Source organism: Lycium ferocissimum, chromosome 1 (assembly GCF_029784015.1).
Source record: "Lycium ferocissimum isolate CSIRO_LF1 chromosome 1, AGI_CSIRO_Lferr_CH_V1, whole genome shotgun sequence".
Classification (NCBI taxonomy): Eukaryota; Viridiplantae; Streptophyta; class Magnoliopsida; order Solanales; family Solanaceae; genus Lycium; species Lycium ferocissimum.
This window is the reverse complement of record NC_081342.1, coordinates 29,854,470-29,876,998: the sequence shown is the minus strand read 5'-3', so window position 1 is coordinate 29,876,998 and position 22,529 is coordinate 29,854,470. Positions and strand designations below refer to the sequence as shown.

At 36.2% G+C, this 22,529-nt stretch overlaps 1 protein-coding gene across 4 annotated transcripts; it reads right to left on the bottom strand.

The window, feature by feature from the left end:
- Positions 1-697: 697 nt before the first annotated feature.
- On the bottom strand, positions 698-22,091 carry LOC132053770 (cytosolic endo-beta-N-acetylglucosaminidase 1-like). 4 transcript variants are annotated; one of them, XM_059445877.1, is made up of 12 exons: positions 21,550-22,089; positions 19,803-19,940; positions 19,220-19,329; positions 18,819-18,930; positions 18,624-18,731; positions 16,878-16,945; positions 15,945-16,026; positions 12,832-12,912; positions 11,782-11,837; positions 4,113-4,248; positions 1,364-1,679; positions 698-1,318 (listed from the first exon to the last, which is right to left on the bottom strand). In XM_059445877.1, the coding sequence occupies exons 1-12, from the start codon at positions 22,018-22,020 to the stop codon at positions 894-896; spliced, it is 2,103 nt and encodes a 700-aa protein (XP_059301860.1). In that variant the 5' UTR covers positions 22,021-22,089; the 3' UTR covers positions 698-893. The 4 variants fall into 4 exon arrangements, with proteins under 4 accessions (XP_059301860.1, XP_059301857.1, XP_059301870.1 ...); XM_059445874.1 differs by having other exon boundaries at positions 16,833-16,945; positions 21,550-22,088; XM_059445887.1 differs by having other exon boundaries at positions 16,833-16,945; positions 21,644-21,779.
- Positions 22,092-22,529: the final 438 nt, after the last annotated feature.

Below are 22,529 nucleotides of genomic sequence, written 5' to 3'. Positions count from 1 at the left end.
CGGAAAATATTTTCTTCCATACCAAACACGCCCTTAAAGATCATCTAGTTGGAGGCGAATTCAGAATGTAAATTTAATAATTTTAACCTTTAATATTTTTAGTACTAAACGCATCGCACTTCTAAAATTATGGGTCCTTACCTAATATTTATGAAATTTTAGTGTGTTTTCACACATGTATTTATGCTTTGCGGGGGAAATGTTGAGTTCGGATGAATTGTTGCCCAAGCACTATATCCCCACTGCGTCCAGTGACCCTAAAACGTGCTTGAGACGATAAAAAGCCAATAGCTTGAAACTCAACAAGACAATATGACCAATTTAGAGAAGAGAAACTTCTTTAGAACATTTGCAAGTTGGTAACAACGTACTACCTCAAGAGAAACTTCTTTACGAACATTTGCAAGTTGGTAACAACGTACTACCTCTAGGTTAACTTCGTGGAAACTACTGAAATCAGGCTTGCATTAGAAACGATCCAACAATATTTCATTTCCCCGGAAGACTCTTATAGAGTTCCAAGCACGGTTCCGGTTTACTACCTTACACCTTTGCTTGAAAACTTTGGAATGGAAGGGAAGTGAAGATAAAATTACGAAAGAAAATATATATAGTGAAGATAACTCTCCTTGTCAAGCCTTCCCTGTTAACAATATGCTGCAATTTCATTGCTAAAAAGCACTATTAAGAGAGGAAGTTTCCCCATTACCGCCTTTACTCGTTAAATACTTAATACTATATTGTAATGCTACAACAATCTGTATACATAATCCACATTATTCTGTGGCATGTGTAAATGTGTAACACTTGCATTAAAATTATTTTGGTCCTCCCCCATAGAACCGCGGAACAAATGACAATTTAACTTATAGAACATAAAGTAATACTAATAATTACAACCCTTGAACATCTAAATCCAGAGATGGAGACTCTTCTAGCTTTTGGAAAGCTCCATCCAGGCTGCAAACTTGAATAATGAATTTAACGCTTGAAGTGCCAGAGGGAACTACAAGATCAGACACATAAAATGCTTCAACTTCCGCAACTCCCAGGTACTCCTGGACAAGTTGAAGTGATCCATTTGGCTCTGCAATTGAGATACTGGGTTGTTTCTTGACATAGATATAATACTTGGGGAATAGGTGAGTTTTTCCGTCTTTCGATTTCCAAACAAGCTTGATATTAAGTTTCCTGGAGCCATGAGCACCGGAAGACCATTTAATAAAGTTACTATCAACAAGCCATGAAGTTGATGGTGGGAAGTCGGAGTTCAGCGTACGACTATCTATTGCAAGATGACCGAGCACTGCATGATACTCTGCATGATACTCTGATGGAGAAAATACCATGGTTTTACCTTGACTTTCTGGAGAAAATACCATGGTTTTACCTTGACTTTCTGATTTGTGAACTTCAGGTCTTAACATATAGCATACAGCATGGATTTTTGTTAACATGTATCCTTCCATTGCTATACTACTTTCTTGTATGACCCATGATGGTTCCGTCTCTAGTTTAGTAACACGATGAGGCATTATAACGTTGTCAAAATGTCTAACAAAACGAGTCATAGTCAGCAATGAATCTCCTGAAGAAGCAACTAATACTGATTTTTGCTCCCCGATAGCAGAAGTGAACTCAAGAGACAAGCCCAACAAAGAGCTTCCATTTGATTTTACCTGCATTAAAGCGTACTGGATGATAAATGAACAAGTACAACGAGGGCAACAATGTACATGTATTCCATCACAACGTGAACTTTTCGTATTTCTGCAGAAGTTGGGTCATTTGGAGGGTAATAAATCTCAGGAAATGCACCAAGCAGGAAAGAAGGATGAGCCCATAAGAAAAAAGGAGAGTATTCAGCTGCCAGTCCCTGAGGCTAGAATTCTTTCTTGGTAAGGTCCTTAAGGGTAGAAACTGACAATGAAAAGTCAGTATTTTGACATTGGCTACTTGAAAAAATAGAATATAAAATTTTACATAGGTACAAATTCTTTAGGAGCCTGTTTGGAAAGCCACCTGGTAATTGGAATTGGTAGTAATTACGCAGCCTAGTAATTACACAGTATTGTAATTACAACGTCCTGTTTGTTTGTCATAATGTAATTACAGTGTAATTACAAGCGTCTTTGTTTGGTTGCACATGTGTAATTACACAGTTAGTTTAATTTAAAAATAAATTTAATCATAAAAATTTAAAATTAATATTTAAAAAATATGTGCGTATATAAATGATATTAAATTAGTTATTTAATAATACATTGTTTCTTGAAAATATGTTAATTAATAATCATATATTTGTAACTAATATTGTAAAAAAAATTGATATACAATTTCAAATTAATAATATTTTACTTTTAATTGATTATAAAACTTAAAAGCATGCCTTTTTTGTGAGAACATCATGGGATTGGATGTTTGACAAAAAAAAAGAATATTTATAAATATAATGCCACAGCATTATCCCAATGTTTAACAATAATTGTATCAACTGTAAGTGAAAAATAAACAGCATGCAATGTGAAATAACAAGGCAATAATATTAAAACAAATATTTTTAAAATCAAAAATATAACCTAAATTCAAAATCCAAAAGATTTTTTTTTTTAACATAATACTCTTATGTCAAATTCCAACGTTACATAAGTAAGTTTCAACGTAACATAAGTAAATACTCTGATAATTCAAAAGAAAGGAAAAATATAAGTCTATAACCTCATTCCCAACGAAATTCTACTTTAATAACGTCACTCATTATATGCCAAGTTTGTTAATGACTCATTCTTTCTAATATTAAGAGATGTAATTTCAAAAATTAGAATATTAACACGGTTATGCTAAATGAATAAAATAAAAAAATATGAGCAATTATATAGGACCACAAGAAGTAAAGGTTGGGAATGAGAATAAAGGAAATGAAATATAAATACTATAAAAGAAAAATATATATTAAAAAATAAAAATAATTAAAAAGTAAAAATAAGAAAAAATTAAATAATAGAAATAAAAAATAAATTAGAAAAGAAAAGAAATTTAAAAAGTTAAAAAAAATTAAATAATAGAAATTAAAAAGAAATTTAAAAAGAAATAAACTAAAAAGTAATCATGTAATTACAGGGTGTAATTACACCCAATTCTCAGCCCCCCCTTGAGAATTGGAGAGTGTAATTACACCCTCTCAATTACACTCAATTCCCACCTAACCGTGTAATTACCGGTCAAAAACAAACGATAAATGACTTGTAATTACACCCAATTACACTCAATTCCAATTACCTGGGTGGCTTTCCAAACAGGCCCTAGAAAAAATCTGTATATTTTGATGTCGTAGAGCAAGGTACTGTATATATTCTTGTGGAGTTTCTCAAGGACTTTTTATCACCCAGAAAATTTTATCACCAAGCATTGTCGTACAACATGGCTCTGAGATATAACACAGCACTACTCTCAGGTGAACACCAAACAGCTGGAGGCAGTAGGATAATTCTAAGTTGCTCAGACGCGGATGCGAGTGTCGGATAGGGGTGGGGGGATCTAGGGTCGGATCCTTCATGATCTAAATTTTAAGATTCGGGAATACGGATCCAGGTATGGATACGGGTGCGGGGATTCGGCTAAAAATAATTAAAATATCTAAAAATGGAATTATAAAACCTAAATTATGAGATATTATGTGGAAAACTTGAGGAGAAAAAATTGATCAAGAGGAGAATCTCGAAAGGAGATAAAAAGGAAAAGGAGTGACATAGAAATTTCAATATACAGGGTATTCCATTTTCTTCAAGTCCACCTTAGCTTTTGTTTTGATTATAGAAATCATTGGATCTGTTCGGAATTTCTCCATCGATTTTGGTCAAAGTACCCAAAAACAGTTGAGCAGATCGGGTACCGATCCACAGCTACAACCGCACCCATGTCATGTCGACACGGGTGCGGCACCGAAAGTGAAGAGTCCGAGTAACTATGTATAATTCCTCTCCAGAAGAAAGGTAACAAATCTTTCTAAAAGGATTTCTCTGGTTGGTGAAAATTATCAGTATGACAGTACAAGTAATTAGCAACAATTAAGAACTTTAAGAACTATTATCCCAAAGGAAAAGATGGCTTACAGAATACGTAAAGTGAACAGGTGAATCTGCCAACTGAAGCTTCCCTTCAAACAACCTTGCCGAGAACTGAAAATCATCATAAAGTGTTCCATTGAATGCTAGGTTCCCTCCTCCATTATAAGATGGTTCCTTAATACTACCACATCCAATCATAGGTCAAATTCAGTGCAGACGATCAGTTCCCAGTTCAAAACATTAGACAGAAGCGTACACCAGCTAGAAGCAATCTTATGAACAAAAGCATGCACACAAAACCTCAATATGTACACATGCATACATACACGTGCTCTCAGAGAGAGAGAGAGGGGCAGAGATAAAGATTTTGATATCATACTTCAAGAACGTAGTAGGCCGCACTCTACCCACTTCTCTTTCCATTATCTACACAATTAGATTACCCTTGCCAATTCATTACTCGAACGCAATATTCTTACATTAATTTGGCCGTTATATATTTTATCATTTCTGTCTATTTTGTCCATGTTCTTTGAGAATTCAGTCCAGTTACATTGTTTTGTTCGAACTTTGGTTTGGCTTGTCTCTGGCCGGTGTCTTAATTTGTGTTGCTGGGTCAGCACATTATTCTCATATGTGGTTTGGTTATTTTCTGGTGAGTCTTTTATTGGCAATTAGGGCAACTTTTGCTGGTTAATGAGCAGCTTCAATTTTGTCTTCTGGCATTATTTGGTTGGGTGCTGATCTGCAGCAAGCTTTTACTTTGTCATTCAACTCTGGAGTTTAAGGTTTTGGTGAGTGATTCAGGCGATTTCGATTTTGGTTTGGCTGTTTCAATTTCTTTTGTGATCGAAAACTGGAGCACCTGATTTATTTGGTACAATTTTCCAATGATAAACTACAGGGCATGGATTTGGTAAAACATGAGCCATCATTAGAAGTGATAAGGTAGGAAGGTGAAATTGGAAGCTAAAGGTAAAGCAGAATATGTGTGTGTGTGTGTGTGTGTGTGTGCAGAGAGAGAGAGAGAGAATCATGGTAGCTATAAGAGTTATGGGATGAACGGGGTGGTGGGTGGGATTTGATTGTTTGTGAAGATTCAACCTTAGAGGTACTTTTCCCCATGAGTGATCATGACCAAGAAAGAGAAGAAAAAGAAATTTAAAAAACAGAAAAGGACAGCCATGCTGCTCATATATCCTTCAACCTGCAAACAAAAGTAGCACTGATTCCCTCTGAATGATGATGTGAAAGTCCTGTTTGCATATGCTCTTCAATTGTTACGGAATGAACGTAGACTATTTCCTGGGAATGTACATAACACAATTATAAATAGCAGATTTGTAGGAATCCCTTTTATTTCTTTCCTTAGTTTGAACCTTATGTACCTGTATTTATATTGCTTACCTCTTGGAATAATACAAGAAATTATTCTCTCAAATCAGTTCACATGGATCAAAGCGGAGTATCCTGCTCGGCCGGAGTTAGATCTGAAAATCAGAAAACTCACTGGAGATCGCCGGAGTTGGGTCAGTGTACTTCAAGGAAGTTTTGAATCTGAAATTTAGCAGTTGCCATGAACTTACGGAGGACCGGCTCTCCCGATCTACGAAACCCCAGATTCCATTGGTTGGAGGAGAAGCGCGTGTAGCTCACGCGTCGACGAAACTGCCGGAGACAGCCCAGTTCGAGCAGCGCGTGGAGGCGCGTGCGTGGACCAATTGTGGTCCGGTTTTCTGTCCCGACTTCGCCTTGACGTTTTCGGTCGAATTGTTGTGGCACTGTGATTATAGGACCACGTTTTGGAGTAGAAGGGTCTCAAAACAGATCTGTGACCAACATTTTGGTCAGGTTTGAGATTTTTCCCTTTTTGTTGCTGATTATTCTTTTGATTTCGGGAATTGTTGGAGGTTGCCCACGAGTGCAACACTGATTCGGATTGTGGCTTATCAATTTGTGATTTGATATTGTCTGTGGGAGGCTTTCTGAGATTTTGAAAATCGTTTCTTCGAAGTCTAACTGTGAGTCTCTTTGGTTGCGTTACTGGTCATTATCGTTTGTTTCAAGTAGTCTGATTTTGGCATATAGTCTGTTTGGCATTTTTGCTGGTTTCTTCATCACTTTATTCTGATACAGTGAGTTTATTAGTTGGAAAATGACTATAAACGATAAGGAAGGAGGAAACAAAACAATTCTTATTTCGGCAGATGAGTTTGCAAAATTTATTCATGTTTGGAAAGCCACCCAGGTAATTGGGTGTAATTACACAGTTTCGCCTGTTTGTTTGACCAAGTAATTACACAGTTAGGTGGGAATTGGGTGTAATTACACTCTTCAATTCTCAAGGGGGGGCTGAGCATTGGGTGTAATTACACCCTATAATTACAGGGTTACTTTTTAGTTTGTTTATTTTAATTTCTTTTTATTTTTTATTTATTTTTTATTTCTATTATTTTAATCTCTTTTGATTTTTAATTTCTATTATTTTAATTTCTTTTTTATTTTTACTTTTTAATTATTTTTATTTTTTAAAATGTATTTTTCTTTTTATATTATTTATTTTTCATTTTCTTTCTTCTCATTCCCAACCTTTACTTCTTGTGGTTCCATGTAATTGCTCGTATTTTTTTAATTTTTTATGTTATTCATTTAGCATAATCGTATTATTCTAATTTTTGAAACTACACCTCTTAATATTGGAAAGAATGAGTCATTAACAAACTTGACATATAACGAGTGACGTTATTAAAGTAGAATTTCACTGTGAATGAGGTTATAGACTTATATTTTTCCTTTCTTTTGAATTATTTACTTAAGTTACGTTGGAACTTACTTATGTAATGTTGGAAATTCACATAAGAGTATTATGTTAAACTTTTTCTTTTGGATTTTGAATTTAGGTTATATTTCCAATTTTAAGTTATTTGCTTTCACATTGCATGTTGTTTATTTTTTACTTAAATTTGATAGATTTTTTGTGTCAAACATTTGAATAATGTTATGGCATTATATTTATAAATATTATTTTTTTGTCAAACATCCAATCCATGACGTTCTCACAACAAAAAGTCTTCTTTTAAGTTTTATAATTAATTAAAATTAAATATTATTAATTTGAAAAATATATATCAATTATTTTTTACAATATTAGTTGCAAATATATGATTATTAATTAATATATTTTCAAGAAACAATGTGTTATTAAACAACTAATTTAATATCATTTATAAAGGCAAATATTTTTTAATTATTACTTTTAAATTTTTTATAATTAAATTTTATTTTTAAATTAAACTAATTGTGTAATTACACTTGTGCAACCAAAAAACACGCTTGTAATTACACTGTAATTACGATATGACAAACAAACAAGTTGTAATTACACTACTGTGTAATTACTAGGCTGTGTAATTACTACCCTAGTAATTACACCAATTCCAATTACCAAGTGGCTTTCCAAACAGGCCCTTAATGCATCCACTTCGGTTAGTACATTTGCTGAGTCGGGTAAAACCTGTTTTATCTCCTCTTCAAACAAATGGGTAATTGATTCAGGTGCTACAGATCACATGACAGGTAATCCTAATATCTTTTCCAACTTTCGATCATATAAAGTACCCTCTTCTGTTACTGTAGCTGATGGGTCAACCTGCAGTATTGTTGGATATGGGACTGTTAAACTAAACACTCATATTACCTTGTCATCTGTATTAAGTCTATCGAAGTTGGCCTTTAATTTGATTTCTGTGAGCAAACTTACTAGAGATCTCAACTGTTATGTGTCATTATTTCCCGATTATTGTGTGTTTCGTGATCTTGCGACGAATGAGGTTATTAGTAAAGGACATGTATCTGATGGTTTATACATCCTTGATGAACGGGAGTCTCGGTCTATTGCATGCTCCGGTGTCGTGTCTCCTTTTGAAGCACATTGTCGATTAGGACATCCCTCTCTACCTCTATTGAAGAAGCTTTGTCCTCAATTTCAGAATATTCCTTCATTGGAATGTGAGTCATGTAAATTTGCAAAACACCATCGTAGCTCAGTAGGTCCACGGGTTAATAAGTGGGCTGAGTCAGCTTTTGAGCTGATTCATTCTGATGTTTGGGGACCATGTCCTATTGTTTCGAAAACTGGGCATAAGTATTTTGTCCCTTTTGTGGATGATTTCTCTCGAATCACTTGGATTTATCTGAAGTGCTTACTCACTTTTCTGCTTTTGTGCTGAAATTAGAACTCAATTCAATACTTCAGTACTTCTTCCAAGGAGTGATAACGCTAAAGAATACATGTCAGAATTGTTTGGGTCGTACATGAGACAACACAGTATTCTTCATCAGTCTTCATGTGTTGATACACCCTCTCAAAATGGAGTTGCTGAGAGGAAGAATAGACATCTACTTGAGACAGCTCGGGCACTTTTGTTCCAAATGAAGGTTCCAAAACAGTTTTAGGCAGATGCAGTCTCTACAGCTTGTTTTCTGATTAATCGCATGCCATCTTCTGTGCTTGTCGTTAATGTGCCTTATAGTGTTCTTTTTCCAAATAAGTCACTATTTCCGGTAGAACCTAAGGTGTTTGGAAGCACATGTTATGTTCGAGATGTTCGACCATCTGTTACAAAGTTGGATCCCAAGGCATTGAAGTGTGTTTTTCTGGGTTATTCTCGCCTTCAGAAGGGCTATCGGTGTTATTCTACTGAACTTGGCAAATATCTGGTGTCAACTGATGTGGTATTTTCAGAGATACACCATTCTTCTATGCACCTCCCATTTCTACGAATCAGGGGGAGGAAGATGAGTGGTTAGTCTATCAGGTTACTCGTGCTTTGACAGAACAATCAGATGATATTGTTCCTCTATCTCCTAGTTCTTTTATTGAGCACCAATCGATTATTGTACCTTCAACACCCGCTCCATCTACGCTAGCAATACCACCTATTGTTCAGGTTTACTTGAGGAGGAAAAAGGCCAATGATACATGTCACCACCAGTTCTGTTGCATCAGACCCTCCTCCACCTGATCCTCTAGAAAATCTTGACCTCCCTATTGCTCTTCGCAAAGGTACACGTACTTGCAAGTCCACATATTCCATTGCTAATTTTCTTTCCTATGACCGCCTGTCTTCTACGTCTAGATCTTTGATTGCTTCTCTAGACTCCATCTATGTACCCAAAACAGTGAAGGAGGCTCTGAATCATCCTGGATAGTCTGATGCAATGCTTGATGAAATACATGCCTTAGAGGAAAACCACACGTGGGATTTGGTGGATTTGCCCAAGGGAAAGAAACCAGTGGGTTGTAAGTGGGTCTTCACAGTTAAAGTTAATCCAGATGGTTCGATAGCAAGACTTAAGGCCAGACTTGTGGCTAAAGGGTATGCTCAGACTTATGAGGTAGATTATTCAGACACCTTTTCCCCGGTTGCCAAACTCACCTCTGTTCGCTTGTTCATTTCTCTAGCTGCTTCCGAGAATTGGCCTTTACATCAGTTAGATATCAAGAATGCGTTCCTTCATGGTGATCTTCAGGAGGAAGTATATATGGAGCAACCACCTGGTTTTGTTGCTCAGGGGGAGTATGGGAAAGTCTGTCATTTGAGGAAGTCCTTGTATGGCTTGAAGCAGAGTCCACGGGCTTGGTTTGGCAAGTTCAGTGAGGTAGTTCAGGATTTTGGGCTGAAAATGAGCAAATGCGATCACTCAGTCTTCTATCGGCAATCAGCAGCTGGCAGTATCCTCCTTGTTGTATATGTTGATGACGTTGTATATGTTGATGACATTGTCATTACAGGAAGTGATTATGCAGGGATCTCTTCCCTTAAGTCTTTTCTGCATACTAGGTTTCATATGAAGGACTTGGGCCAGTTGAAATACTTTTTGGGAGTAGAAGTAAATAGAAGCAAGAAGGGTATTTTTCTATCCCAGAGAAAGTATATACTTGACTTGCTTGCAGACACCGGAAAGTTGGCAGCCAAACCTTGTAGTACTCCAATGGCTCCCGGTGTACATCTTCTGAAAGACGATGGCGATCCTTTTGATGATCCAGAGGTATAGAAGGTTAGTTGGGAAGTTAAACTACCTCACTGTGACTCGTCCAGATATTCCTTTTGCGGTAAGTGTTGTTAGCCAGTTCATGTCCGCACCTACAGGGAAGCTTTGGAACAAATTTTATGTTACTTGAAAGGAGCTCCTGGACTTGACATATTGTATCACAATCACGGTCATTCTCGTGTGGAAGGTTTTGCAGATGCTGACTATGCTGGATCCAAAATTGATAGAAGATCTACTACAGGCTATTGTGTCTTTGTTGGTGGGAATCTAGTATCATGGAGGAGTAAGAAGCAAAGTGTTGTATCTCGATCCAATGCAAAATCCGAGTACAGAGCTATGTCGCAATCTACGTGTGAGATAATGTGGATACGCCATCTTTTAACTGAAATTGGCGTGAAATATCCTCCATCAAAACTCTGGTGTGATAATCAAGTTGCACTCCATATTGCTTCAAATCCGGTGTATCATGAAAGAACCAAACATATTGAAGTTGACTTTCATTTTATTCCTGAGAAGATTCAGGAGAATTTGATTTCCACTGGCTACTTGAAGACAGGAGAGCAACTAGCTGATTTGTTCACGAAAGCATCAAATGGCACTCGAGTTGATTACCTTTGTAGCAAGCTGGGCATGAGCAATATATATGCTCCAGCTTGAGGGGAAGTGTTACAGAATGAACGTAGACTATTTCCTAGGAATGTACATAACACATTTATTTTGTAGGAATCCCTTAGCAAATTTGTAGGAATCCCTTTTATTTCTTTCCTTAGTTAGAACCTTATGTACCTGTATTTATATTGTTTACCTCTTGGAATAATACAAGAAGTTATTCTCTCAAATCAGTTCGCATCAATAAAATCAAAAGAAAAGATAAATAACAGATGATTTTCAAGTGTGGGAATTGCTAAAAGGAGATTGGAGGATCGCAGGAATTAAAAACTTTCTGAAAAAAAGGATGGAAAGATGATTCTTCTGGTTTTGCTAAGAATATGATATCCCAGGTCCCAACAGAAGGTGATTGGAAGCGCGCAAATGGCTGGTGATTGGGGAAAATATTTTCGTTGAAAGGCAAAAGTGCGCCTTAATGAGAATGTGAGGACATTTAGGAGAACTAAAAACTGGGTAGACTGCTAACTTACTAATAAATTTATGTAGTAGGATAGCAAAACCAGACAGCTTTCAGCTGCTGAGTTGCTGGTTATATGCTCTAATGTTCTGCGTTGCTGAACTAGTGGGCTTTAGTGATTCCCAATTAAAGGCATTTCTAAGATGCTCCGTTGACAATCTATCGAAAGAAAGGCATGTTTGGTTATCTCAAATGAAGCTGCTGTCACAAAATGCACTAGGTCTCAGAGAAACAATTTTAGCTGCAGCAATGTGCCAATTTCTAATCTAGAACAACATTGCAATGGAGGAGGGCAAAGAGACTACAATTTACATATGCGGGTGTCCAAGTTTTTGAATTTCTTACATCTATGATGCCTTATGTAGAAAGATTTACACATAAAACAAATTTTCTCCAGAATTCAAGTGTCAGATGTTTCAAATAAGACTTTATATGTGATAGAAGATCATCAGACTGAAACAAGGGACTACCACTGACAGAAAACAATAAAGTTCTGGAAGATAGAAAAAAAATGTAATAAGTACAAAAACTTACTCAACAACTACTTTTAGATGCCCTCCAGTAGATTCTCCAGAAAACTCCAGGAAAGGCTGAGATGAATGTGTATATATTAGCAAGGGTGAGAAGTTTGTAGAAGGGAATGGATCATCTTAGTGATGACATGGTACATAATCTAAGAGCGAAAGTAACATTGGTACACTCATAAACATATTAAGAGTTCCGTTGATTGCGCAAGTGACAACCCTTATCAGATGTTCAAGTATTTTACTTTGTGTCATGGTTAGAGAAGAATTTATCGCAGCCAAAACTCAAGGATGATATTTCACAAGGTGAAGGCAAATTCAAGTAGCGGATAACCACAAGGAAGTATCAACTTTGTTGTCAGTACTCGATTCAAACTTATAATCTTTCAAAAAATTAATCTGAACAGCAAATCGTATAGTTCAAGACATCCCCATGAAACTGAATTTTGCTGACACTAACGACATGTGGAAGATACGAATAACATGTCTCGTAAAAGGATTTCAGAAATTAATGAAACAGAGTCTGTATCTCCACTATATTGTGCTGAACTGCATGAATTCTAGCCTTGCATACTCCAAACGAAAATCTCTGAGACACCATTTACTTTGGGATATTGTGATGTCCAAAGAAGCAGAAACAAGGTCACAGAAACTTCTTTTGACGATAACAGTGACATTATGTGAAACTAGAAAGTACATGAGAAGATATGAACATATTTTCAGAGACACCATTTACTTTGGGAAATTGTGATATCCAAAGAAGCAGAAACAAGGTCACAGAAACATCTTTTGACGATAACAGTGACATTCTGTGAAACTAGAAAGTAAATGAGATGATATGAACATACACATTAGCTGTAGGAACGTACACCAGACAAATTAATGAATTTGTCTATAATGATGGTAACATGTAAAAATGTAGATCTCAGAGGACAATTAAATTAAAGAGAGAATTTCTCAAAATTGGGACTCCTGATAAATGCTATATTTCAACTATGGAAATTACTGCACTTAATAACAAATAAAGAAAGAGAAAAAGTAAAAGGATACCAGAAGACACCTGAAAGCTTTGGGAAGAAATGTTGTTCCAAGGAGTCTCGGATATTTTCTTTCCCTCAACGGCAAGATGGTAACCATGACCCTGATGATGACAACATTGATGTTAGCGGGCATTGCCACCTCACAGACTTTTTGAATTAGAAAACATTTCAATTGCGTTAGTCTTCCCCCCAAATTATTCATAAACAGTCATGGAAGCACCTTTAGACCAAGATAGGGACCCTTTTATTACATCCCGTATCTTAGAACTAAGGTTAGACTTGTATCGTGGGAGTTTAGCGGAGAATTTGAAAGTTTGTACGTTTTGCGGAAATGGTTGACGGGCCTACTTCGGGCACTCGTAACCCCTTGATTCGTTTAGAATTTGGAAAAGGTTCCTAAATGAAAGTTGTAGTATGTGGAAATACCTTTCCATCCATATAAGGTGGAGCTCAAACGGAGCTCTGTGCTAGGAGTTATGAACATTCTACAGAACGCTGTCGACAAGCTGAAAAACGTGAAATTTTGACTAGATGTGAAATGGACCTAGGAGCTCGCTGAGCCCAGCTCACAGCACAGCATGATCAAGCTATAGGCTAAGCTCAGCGAGGTAGGGGGTCCAAAAGTGAAAATTTTCAAAAAAATTGGCTAAGTATAAAGTGGATAGGTGAGCTCGCTGAGCTTAGCTCAAAGCAAAACATAGTCAAGCTACAGGCTAAGCTCAGCGAGGCAGGGGGTCCAAAAATGTCCATCTTATAAATTCAACACTTAAACCCGAAATTTCATTTATTTAACATTCCAACTTCGTTCTAAAGTCCTAAGCAGTCGTTTTTCTCCTCTCCTCATCCTCCCACGTCAAGGTAAGATCGCTCTAACGATTCCTAAGTGATTCTAACATTAATTTATGATTAGTAACATGATTCTTTAACCAAAACATAGGATTTAAAAGGTAAATCCTTCTCAAGCGGTTCAAAGCTAGGGTTTTGGTGTTCTTTGTTAGAGAAGCAGTTTAATTTGTTAGATTGGAGCAATTACAGGTATGTGAGGCTAACTCTCTACGTTTGGGAATGTTAATGATTCTCCCTACGCTACGTTCTTTTACAACGTTACGAATTTCCTCAGAAATATAGTTCGCCTTTTAGTCTCCTTGAATAGTTGCAGAACTTCTATTCCCTAGTATCGTAGTTTGTTCATGACTTTCATTCCGAACGTTGTGAACCCAGAACGTAATCTAGTTAGACTCGTGTTCTATACCCATGAGTCTCAGTCTAGAAACTCAGCATGTTTATAAACTAGTTAAAGTTTTTGTTCTCATAATTAGTTCATAAATTCATGTCTCAGCTAGTATAGTAATAGTCACATCGCATATCGACCCTCTAGTATGCTTCCATGTCTCCGTATGAATTCATGTTCGCATCTCATATGTAAGATTTCAAAGATGACTCTCAAAGCCATGTTCATATGATTTGTGTCTCAGATAGTAATGCTCTTAGATTTGCTTATTTACAAGCTAATGCTTTAAACTCCATAATCGCCCAGAATACATATCTCGCTTTAGTTCTATTCAAACATTCCGCATTACGTAGTCCAAGATGATTCGCATTATGTATCAAGTAAAGATGACTTTCACTTCCTTGATATTCCATTTAGGTCTCATTTATGAAAACTCAAGATGTTTACACTCCATAACCGCTCAAAAATACATATCTCGCCTCGCTTGATCCGCATTATATTACAAAAGATGATTTTGGCTCCTATATATATTGTTGAATGTTCGAACACTCGCATCTTTGCCCAAGGGCACAATCTTATGTATATATATACGGGCCAAGGCCACCGACCGACACACTTACTTACGGGCCAAGGCCACCGATTTGTGCATTTATATCGCCAAGTCCCTTGAGTGTTAGCACTTTTTGGCCAGGCTATAGTTTTTATCCATCGGGGGCCAAGGCCCCGGATTATTAACTCCATAAAACAAAGATTCATATTCAAGATGGGAGTACCTATTACTTTACTTCTCTTGTTCGCCGTTTATTAGTTTCGCATGCATTATATTACCCGCTTATTGATCGCCGTTCTTTTCCCGAGCACCCCACTTGGGCTTCTTTCCTTCAGCGTTTTTACATAACTAAAGGTAATTCAAACGTGCCGACGTTCCTTTGTTCTCGGGTTCGCATCTCACGACGCAGTAACGATTTACGTGACTTACGCATCCGTCACCAGATCTCCAAAAGACGCTGATTGCGAGCCCCGCATCTGGGCCTTATCATTTATTTACGTATTTTTACGCCGTTGTTTTCGCACTTATTGGGTCAGAGGCTTCCATAGACTAGAGTAAGGGGCGAGACAGACTCGCAGGCTTTTCAAGTTAAGCTATGTTGGCTACGGTTATGCTTCAGACTTGTATTAGTGTTCCCGCACTTTGATTATGTATCATTCAGACTTTCAGTATATCAGCATGTGTTAGTTATTTTCTGCATTCAGTATGTTATGATACCACATGTTGATTCAATCAGCCAGTTGGTTCGCTCGGTCACATGTAGTCAGGCACCGGGTGCCGTGTTACGTCCAGGCCCAGGTTCGGGGCGTGACACCTTTTGATTTTTGGGAATTGCTTATATCTCCCTCTAACTTTCAGTACTTGACAATTTTATCAGATGGCCCTTGTAATAAAGTTACACCTTTCTGATTATGCATTTCGTGGCGTCTTCAGCCTGAAGTTTCTGGATTTGTTCCTCTAAACAGAGGACATTGAACCAGCTTTTATCTGTTGCTAATCAAATTAATTAAGATATGATTACGTACTTGCTTTGTCCCCTCTCCGCCCTTCAGGAGCCACCACTAATGGTCCAGACTCTTCTTTTCCCCCTTGAACCATCATTATTTGCTTCTTGAAGTTGAGCATAAACATGTTTCTAATAAAAGTAGCAAAAGTTTCTAAGTACTGGTTGTGTACTACTATTCAACAAGGAGTTTGATCATAACTGGTCCTTCAGATAAGGATCATAAGGAGCCACCCCACCTTGGCATTGATTGGACGAAGTTACAAGCAATAATTCTGCATTTTATTTTGTAAAAGGACGAAGGAAACACAAAAAGAGATTATGGAAAACAAACAAGCTTAGGCCATACCTGATCAAAATTTGAGTAGAATGGAAGAGTTAAGGGGTAATTTTGTGAAACATGCCATGATCTTTCTACAAGTGCCCACCAACTGCATGTTAAAGCATTTCATTATGATATGGTGAACAGAAGGCATATACTATTCAATTACCAAAACAGGCGTAATCAACTTTAGATATGATAATGCAGCAATATATACAACATCTGAGAAGACATCCAACACAGTTTTGATACACACATTCATAAAGTTGCATAAATCTACTCAGACTGCCCACTTTATGTGACATAGTTTGATTTGGAAACATAGATTAAGAAATAAATTTAAAGTGCATATAGTAATAGAAGAAAAACATTAAACTTTGCTGTTCAAAATTTAGTTTAATGGGGCAAGCATCTTTCCTGGTAAGAAATTATAAATTACTTGAATGTAACTTTTATATAGTAATAATGTAACATTATTTTAGAAGTGCATATAATTTACTGAGACGTTTTAAAATAAAAATGCCATATTGATTGAAATGAAGAGACTTTCATTTCTGACTTGGTTACTTCAAAATATTAAGAAATGGAGGGACTTTCACTCTCGACTTCGCATTTTATTTATTGGACCTCATCTTCCACTTTGCTGGTAATGTGTTATATCATTTGCCAAGGAAAGACAACATGAAGAAAAGGATTTATGCTTTTTTCAAATAACTTAAAAAAGAAAAACCATGAGAATATCCATGTTGTGTAGAGTGCGATCACTGCATGAAAAGAGATTGAACCATGTAAATCAGGATACAGAAATACTGTGAATCTTTGCAATAATCTGAAAAATAACCTTTATTGGAAATCAGTATACTTATTATTTTACAGTAAAGCATTTAAGAGATATTATGGCAGGCAGTACAGGACCGATTTTGTGCAGTCTGAAAGTCAGGTAGCTGTTTTGTCTCATACACCCATCCAGGAGCAAATATGGCAGCTGACACATTATCCTTCTTAATCACATCAAGTGCCAAATTTGTCTGCATGAAAGGGCAGAATCAGATATTTACAAGTGGGTATTTTTATTAACATGTGGTTTAAGAAAACAAAAAGTGGCTACACAGCCTATACAAAAGCTTAAACTAGTGACCTGGAGTAAGCTTGTAACAATGAAATTCGTTTTACAACCAACAGCCCAAAGTAACTATTTGCCAAGAAAGATACTTGAACTAAAACCTTATTAGCTGGTTATATCCGTGAGCTCGCATCCTGCTTTCCGGAACTATTATATACAGATCCCAAAATTGCTAAAAGAAGTTTTCAACAATCAGACAATGCAAGTGTTCTCTAACAAACTTGGAAGTACACATATTGTTTTAAGCTATGTTGCTCGGACTCGGTGTCGAGTGTCGGATACGGGTACGGATCTAGAGGTCGGATTCGGCATAATCTAAATTTTAAGATTCGGGGGTACGGATCTAGGTGCGGATACGGGTGCGGGGATTCGGCTAAAATAATTCAAAATTATAAGAAAAATAACTAAATCTATGCCTAGAAATAAAAAAACAAAAATAATTTTTTATAGTTATGTTTCATTTATAATTAAATTTTAATTTTTAATTAACTTGAAACTCTTCTAGATACAATAAGTGTCCACTCTTCAAGAGCTCTCCGTTTCTTTCAATTTAGCCTCAAATTTTTTCTCAGATTGGTCCATGGATTTGGTCAAAGTATCCAATGTCGTTTTGACCAGATCCAACACGAATCCGGTGTCGGTGTCGGTGTCGGTGTCGGGTCGTGTCGGACACGGGTACGGCAGCAAAAGTGAAGGGTCCGAGCAACATAGGTTTTAAGGCACTGAACTGGGAGACATTGAAACTCAGCATATAAATCACAATTCCATTTTGTCCATTACAGCAGGCATAAATCCCACATTTTATATATACTCATTTTTCTGTTTCTGGATAGGATCCATTTTTCTGCGAAAAATACGGAAGTTTAGAAGATATAAATGGAGTAGTAAAAGGAAACCGTGAAGAAAAGGTCTCCCAACGTTAGGTAGGGATTCAAATATGCTTTGAGAAATAGATGAAAATGTGATAAAAATCTGTCAAGAAAACTCACATGATAGACAATTCATCAGGTAATTTTTTGGAAGTTCATTAAAATCATAGAACTTGGTGAGTCCAGTACTTGTGTGAGAATGATGAGTGAGACTGATGTAGACAATTTTGAATATTGCTGTAATATAGAAGGTTGATGATTATTTATGAGGTTTAACATCTCTTAATTGCCTACTCACAGCATTGTTACATCTGATCCCAGTTATAGTCTATAGTAAGAACCTAGCAAACTGAAAAAGAAAAAGCATTAATGTTACACTCATAGTAAAGGTAGAATTGTGGTTCACAGACATTTTTAGGTCGAATATCAGATATTCCTTTAATCTATTGATAAATAGAGTAACAGGCCCCAATCCTCTCTCCTTGAATAATCAAAGAAGAGAAACAAGGGAAAGGGACTTCTCACTAATAAAGATTCCCAAACAAGATGACACAATAAATTTTCAAATATTCCTGTCAATATCAAACAGTATAAAACAGAAAACTTACAAGATAAATGAGAGAACAATGATAAGGACTATGTATTTAGCACTAATAAACGAGCATAGAGTGTGAGGTATGAAATTTTTTATTTCCCATACTTGGTAAAACTCACCGTCCATTGTCCACCACCATAAGTGTTTCTTCCAAAGACATCAATTCCCATGTAGACATCGAACTTCCTGTCACCGGCAACCTCAGCTGACTGCTTAGGATAGTTCTCCTATAAGTAAACAAGAAAACAGGCTTTAGCAATTATTATTATTAATCTTAAAAAAAAAAAAAAGAACTAAGAATTAGGAGAAAGTACCCGCCAAGTGTAGTTCACAAATATACCATCGGATATGTCAAAAAAAGGCTTGTTTTTTTCATTTAGTTGATCTTGCCAGCTAAGATCCCCATCAATTGTGACACTATCATACCTGTAGCATCACCATAAGAAAAACCAATTATGCTGTTTTTTCACTCAGAAGAGATGATTTATTTCATGATATTACCATAGGACCAAACATCAGGAGCAGAAAGAAAGAACAACTATGCTGCTTTTTGATTAAGTCTCTTTGAAGAGAGGTTCGGCAAGGAGTTTCCCGCAAGTGCACCACTTAATTCGGGGTTTCATCCGATATTAGCGGGTTTCATATGACCAAAGATCCAGGGTTAACAACTATGCTGCTTTTAACTTTGAAGAGAGGTTTTCTTTCATGATATTACCATATGACCAAAGATCCAGGGACAAGGGAATGCATGGACTCAGTTAAGTGGCTGACGAATTCTTTCAGGTTAGGAATTTGTCGAACATCCACGGAAACTTCCATATTGACCTGGAAGCAAGATATTTGAAAAAGAAAAAAAGGATGCTGGTGTAAGACTTAGTTATGCAAAGAACTATGACATACTAAACTTATTCCTTGATGATTTTTTACCGGAAAGCAGTTAGAACTGTATGACTAAACTTACTTTATTTCACAAGCAACAATTACTCTAAGGATTTTTACTGTATAGACATTTGTCCTATTCTTCAATTTCCAAATATGTTACTGACAGAAAACTATTGTTTCTCCTCTGATATAGGGAAAACTTCTCTAGACTACATAGAAATAACAACAAAGGAGGATTATATAAAAAAATATCACTTTTCAAGTCCACCGGGCATATCTAAAATTAAGGCAATCAGGAAATTTCATGCTATGAATGTAAAGATTTGACATCAATTTCTGTGATTAGGAAATGAAAGAGAAGAAGAAGAAAAGTGAAGGGCCTGAAGGCCTATCAGACTTCAGAATCAATCCCTTACCAGCCATCCATCAAAGCCTAAAGCAGCAGCAAGCTCACTTAACCGCTCTGCATACATCTGAGCCGAGTTCGTTGATGACAATAATTTGTTGGCAAGAAGTTTCCCTTCATCCCACTCCATGATAAAAGTTCCCAATACCTTAAAATAAATGAAAATTAAGCTCAATGGAGAAGGAGGAAGTGACCAGCCAAACAGGCAGAACCTTAGGTGTTGGACGAGTAGATAAATAACTCAACATAATTGGAGAAATTAGTCAATCAATCAACTATAACTCAATCTGAAATTACTTGATGTCTTTTATGAATTATTTGTCTCGATTTAGCGCTGTTCAAGTCTTAACAACAACAACATAACCAGTGAAATCCCACAAGTGGGGTTTAGGTACGCAGACCTTACCCCCTACCTTGGGAGGTAGAGAGGCTGTTCCGGTAGACCCTTGGCACAAGGACAAGCAATTCAAAGCAGTACAAAAAAAAATAACTAAAGCGAACAAGCCATGGCAAAATACTATAACAAGCATGATAGAGCAGTCTGAAAAAAGGTTCCGTAACTACCACAAATTAATACGATAATCGAAATACAAGAAACAACAAATAGTAGCAGAAAACAAAGGACAAGGAACTACCAGAGTAATACTACGACTACTAGTATGAAAGGATAGGTGGGACAATGCTAAACTACTTACTAAACTTCTACCCTAATTTGTATCCTCCATAACCTCCTATCTAAGGTCATGTCCTCGGTAACCTGAAATTGTATCATGTCCTGTCTAACCATCTCTCTCTAATACTTCTTCGGCCTACCCCTAACTCCTGAAATCATTCTATTCAAGTTTCATTCAACATAATTGGAGAAGTAAAAGAAAAATATTTGTCTTACTAAAAGTAAAACAAAGAAAGTCTTCATACATTACTTGGTGCTTTTATTTTTAAGGGCGATAAAGAAAAAAAAAAGAGAGAATGAGCTCCTATATCCATATTTAGAGCCCGTTTGGATTGGCTTATAGCTTACTTGGTGCGGGGTAGTCCAACTTATTTTTTTTTTAAGGCGCTTTAGATAAACTAAGTTAAAAAATTAGAGCTTATTTTAAGCACAAAATGACTTTAAGCAAAATTGTACTTTATAAGCCAACTTATAAGCCAATCCAAACGGGCTCTTAAGCATGCATCCTATTGTACTCCTACAAGTGCTTGACAAGTCATTGTTCTGCTCGCAAGTCGCAAATATCCTTCAAAATTTTCAAGATAAAATGCATATTGACATATCGATGAGTACGTACAAGCAGCAAATTAAAGATATGGTTGTCTTGTTCATTTGATTTTCAGAAAAATAGTCACCGTAACAAGTTTCCCAAAGCAGATCAAACTAAGGGGTCGTTTGGTAGGGTGTATAAGAATAGTACTGAATATGGGGTATTAGAAATGCAGATTGCAGGGGTTAGTTACGTTGAGATTATTTCTTCTCGACTGTTTGGTGTGGTATATTAAAAATAACATGTATTGCCTAATTTCTTTAACCATGCTTATCCATGCATTAATAACCTATGTATTAGTTATGCATAGGATAATACCAAATAGGGTATATAACTAATACAGTACAAGATTTAAAAAGTGTACCAAACAAGGGATTAGTCAGAGCTAACACATGCATTATTTTCTCTAATACATCGTAGCAAACGACCCCTATGTGCGAAACACGAAAGAACACAAAAGAAAGATATTTAAATCAAAATTCTTTACTCTAATACCTTAACTCCATGCTTATGAGCAGTATTAGTCCAACAAGGAGGCGGCAAAGTAACCAAAGAATGGGAAAAATAGACAAAAACATCAATTAAATACCAATGCCATATAGCATAAGCATCAGGATTATTCCCTCCTTGTATCCACTTATCATCAAGGTATCCACCAGCCATATCATGACACACAAGCAGTCTAGGCCTTTTCGGTAACTCATTAGAAGGCAACTTCACTGAAGCTTTATTGAATGGCAAATGAAATGAATTGAAATAGGCTCTTGATTCGAGTTCTTCAAGTGTTTTTAATGGGTAAGATATTGGGTTTGAAGGTTCTGAGGGATCGAATGGTGGAGGATTGTTGGAGGGAGGATTTCTTGCCATTGGATTGATTTTAGAGAGGAAAGAGAAGAAGATATTGAGAATGGATTTGAGTGAAGCTAGGGTTTGGCTATTGAAGTAGGAATGAAAGCTGAATCTCATTGTTGAGAATCCACGGAATGGAGTGGACTCTTGACTTTGGAGTGGACGTTTGAATATTTGAATTTATGCTTTCTTCCCGTATTTGTACGAAAAATAAAGATAAGGCGGCTTCCCAATTTCATTTAGACATTAAACTATTTTTGTTCTAATTGAGTATTTTGAACAAATGATAAAGTGTTTCACGTTAGATATTTGATTTAAATTTTGGAAATCTTTTGCATGTGTTACGAAGGGTATGTTAAATAGTTAAGTTAATCATATAAAATATGTCAATCTTTTTTAATTATATGTATTCGTTGCGATAAGCTATAAAAACCTCAAGTATTTTGAAATTGAGGTTGATACGTATAATTAAAGGAGATAATATATATATATATATATATATATATATATATATATATATATATATATATATATATATGTGTGTGTGTGTGTGTGGGGTTAACGTACTAAATAAACGAATGAAACATGTATAAAACAAATTTAATAATTGAATAGAAAATGCCTAA

Bases quoted from the DNA above. Each gene is read 5' to 3' on its own strand.
- LOC132053770 (XM_059445874.1), bottom strand. From the start codon at position 22,020: ATGAGATTCAGCTTTCATTCCTACTTCAATAGCCAAACCCTAGCTTCA. The intron at 19,941-21,549 runs GTATTAGAGTAA...ATTTATTTTAAG, and splicing joins CTCATAAGCATGGAGTTAAG to GTATTGGGAACTTTTATCAT. The intron at 19,330-19,802 runs GTAAGGGATTGA...TCTTGCTTCCAG, and splicing joins TAGGCTTTGATGGATGGCTG to GTCAATATGGAAGTTTCCGT.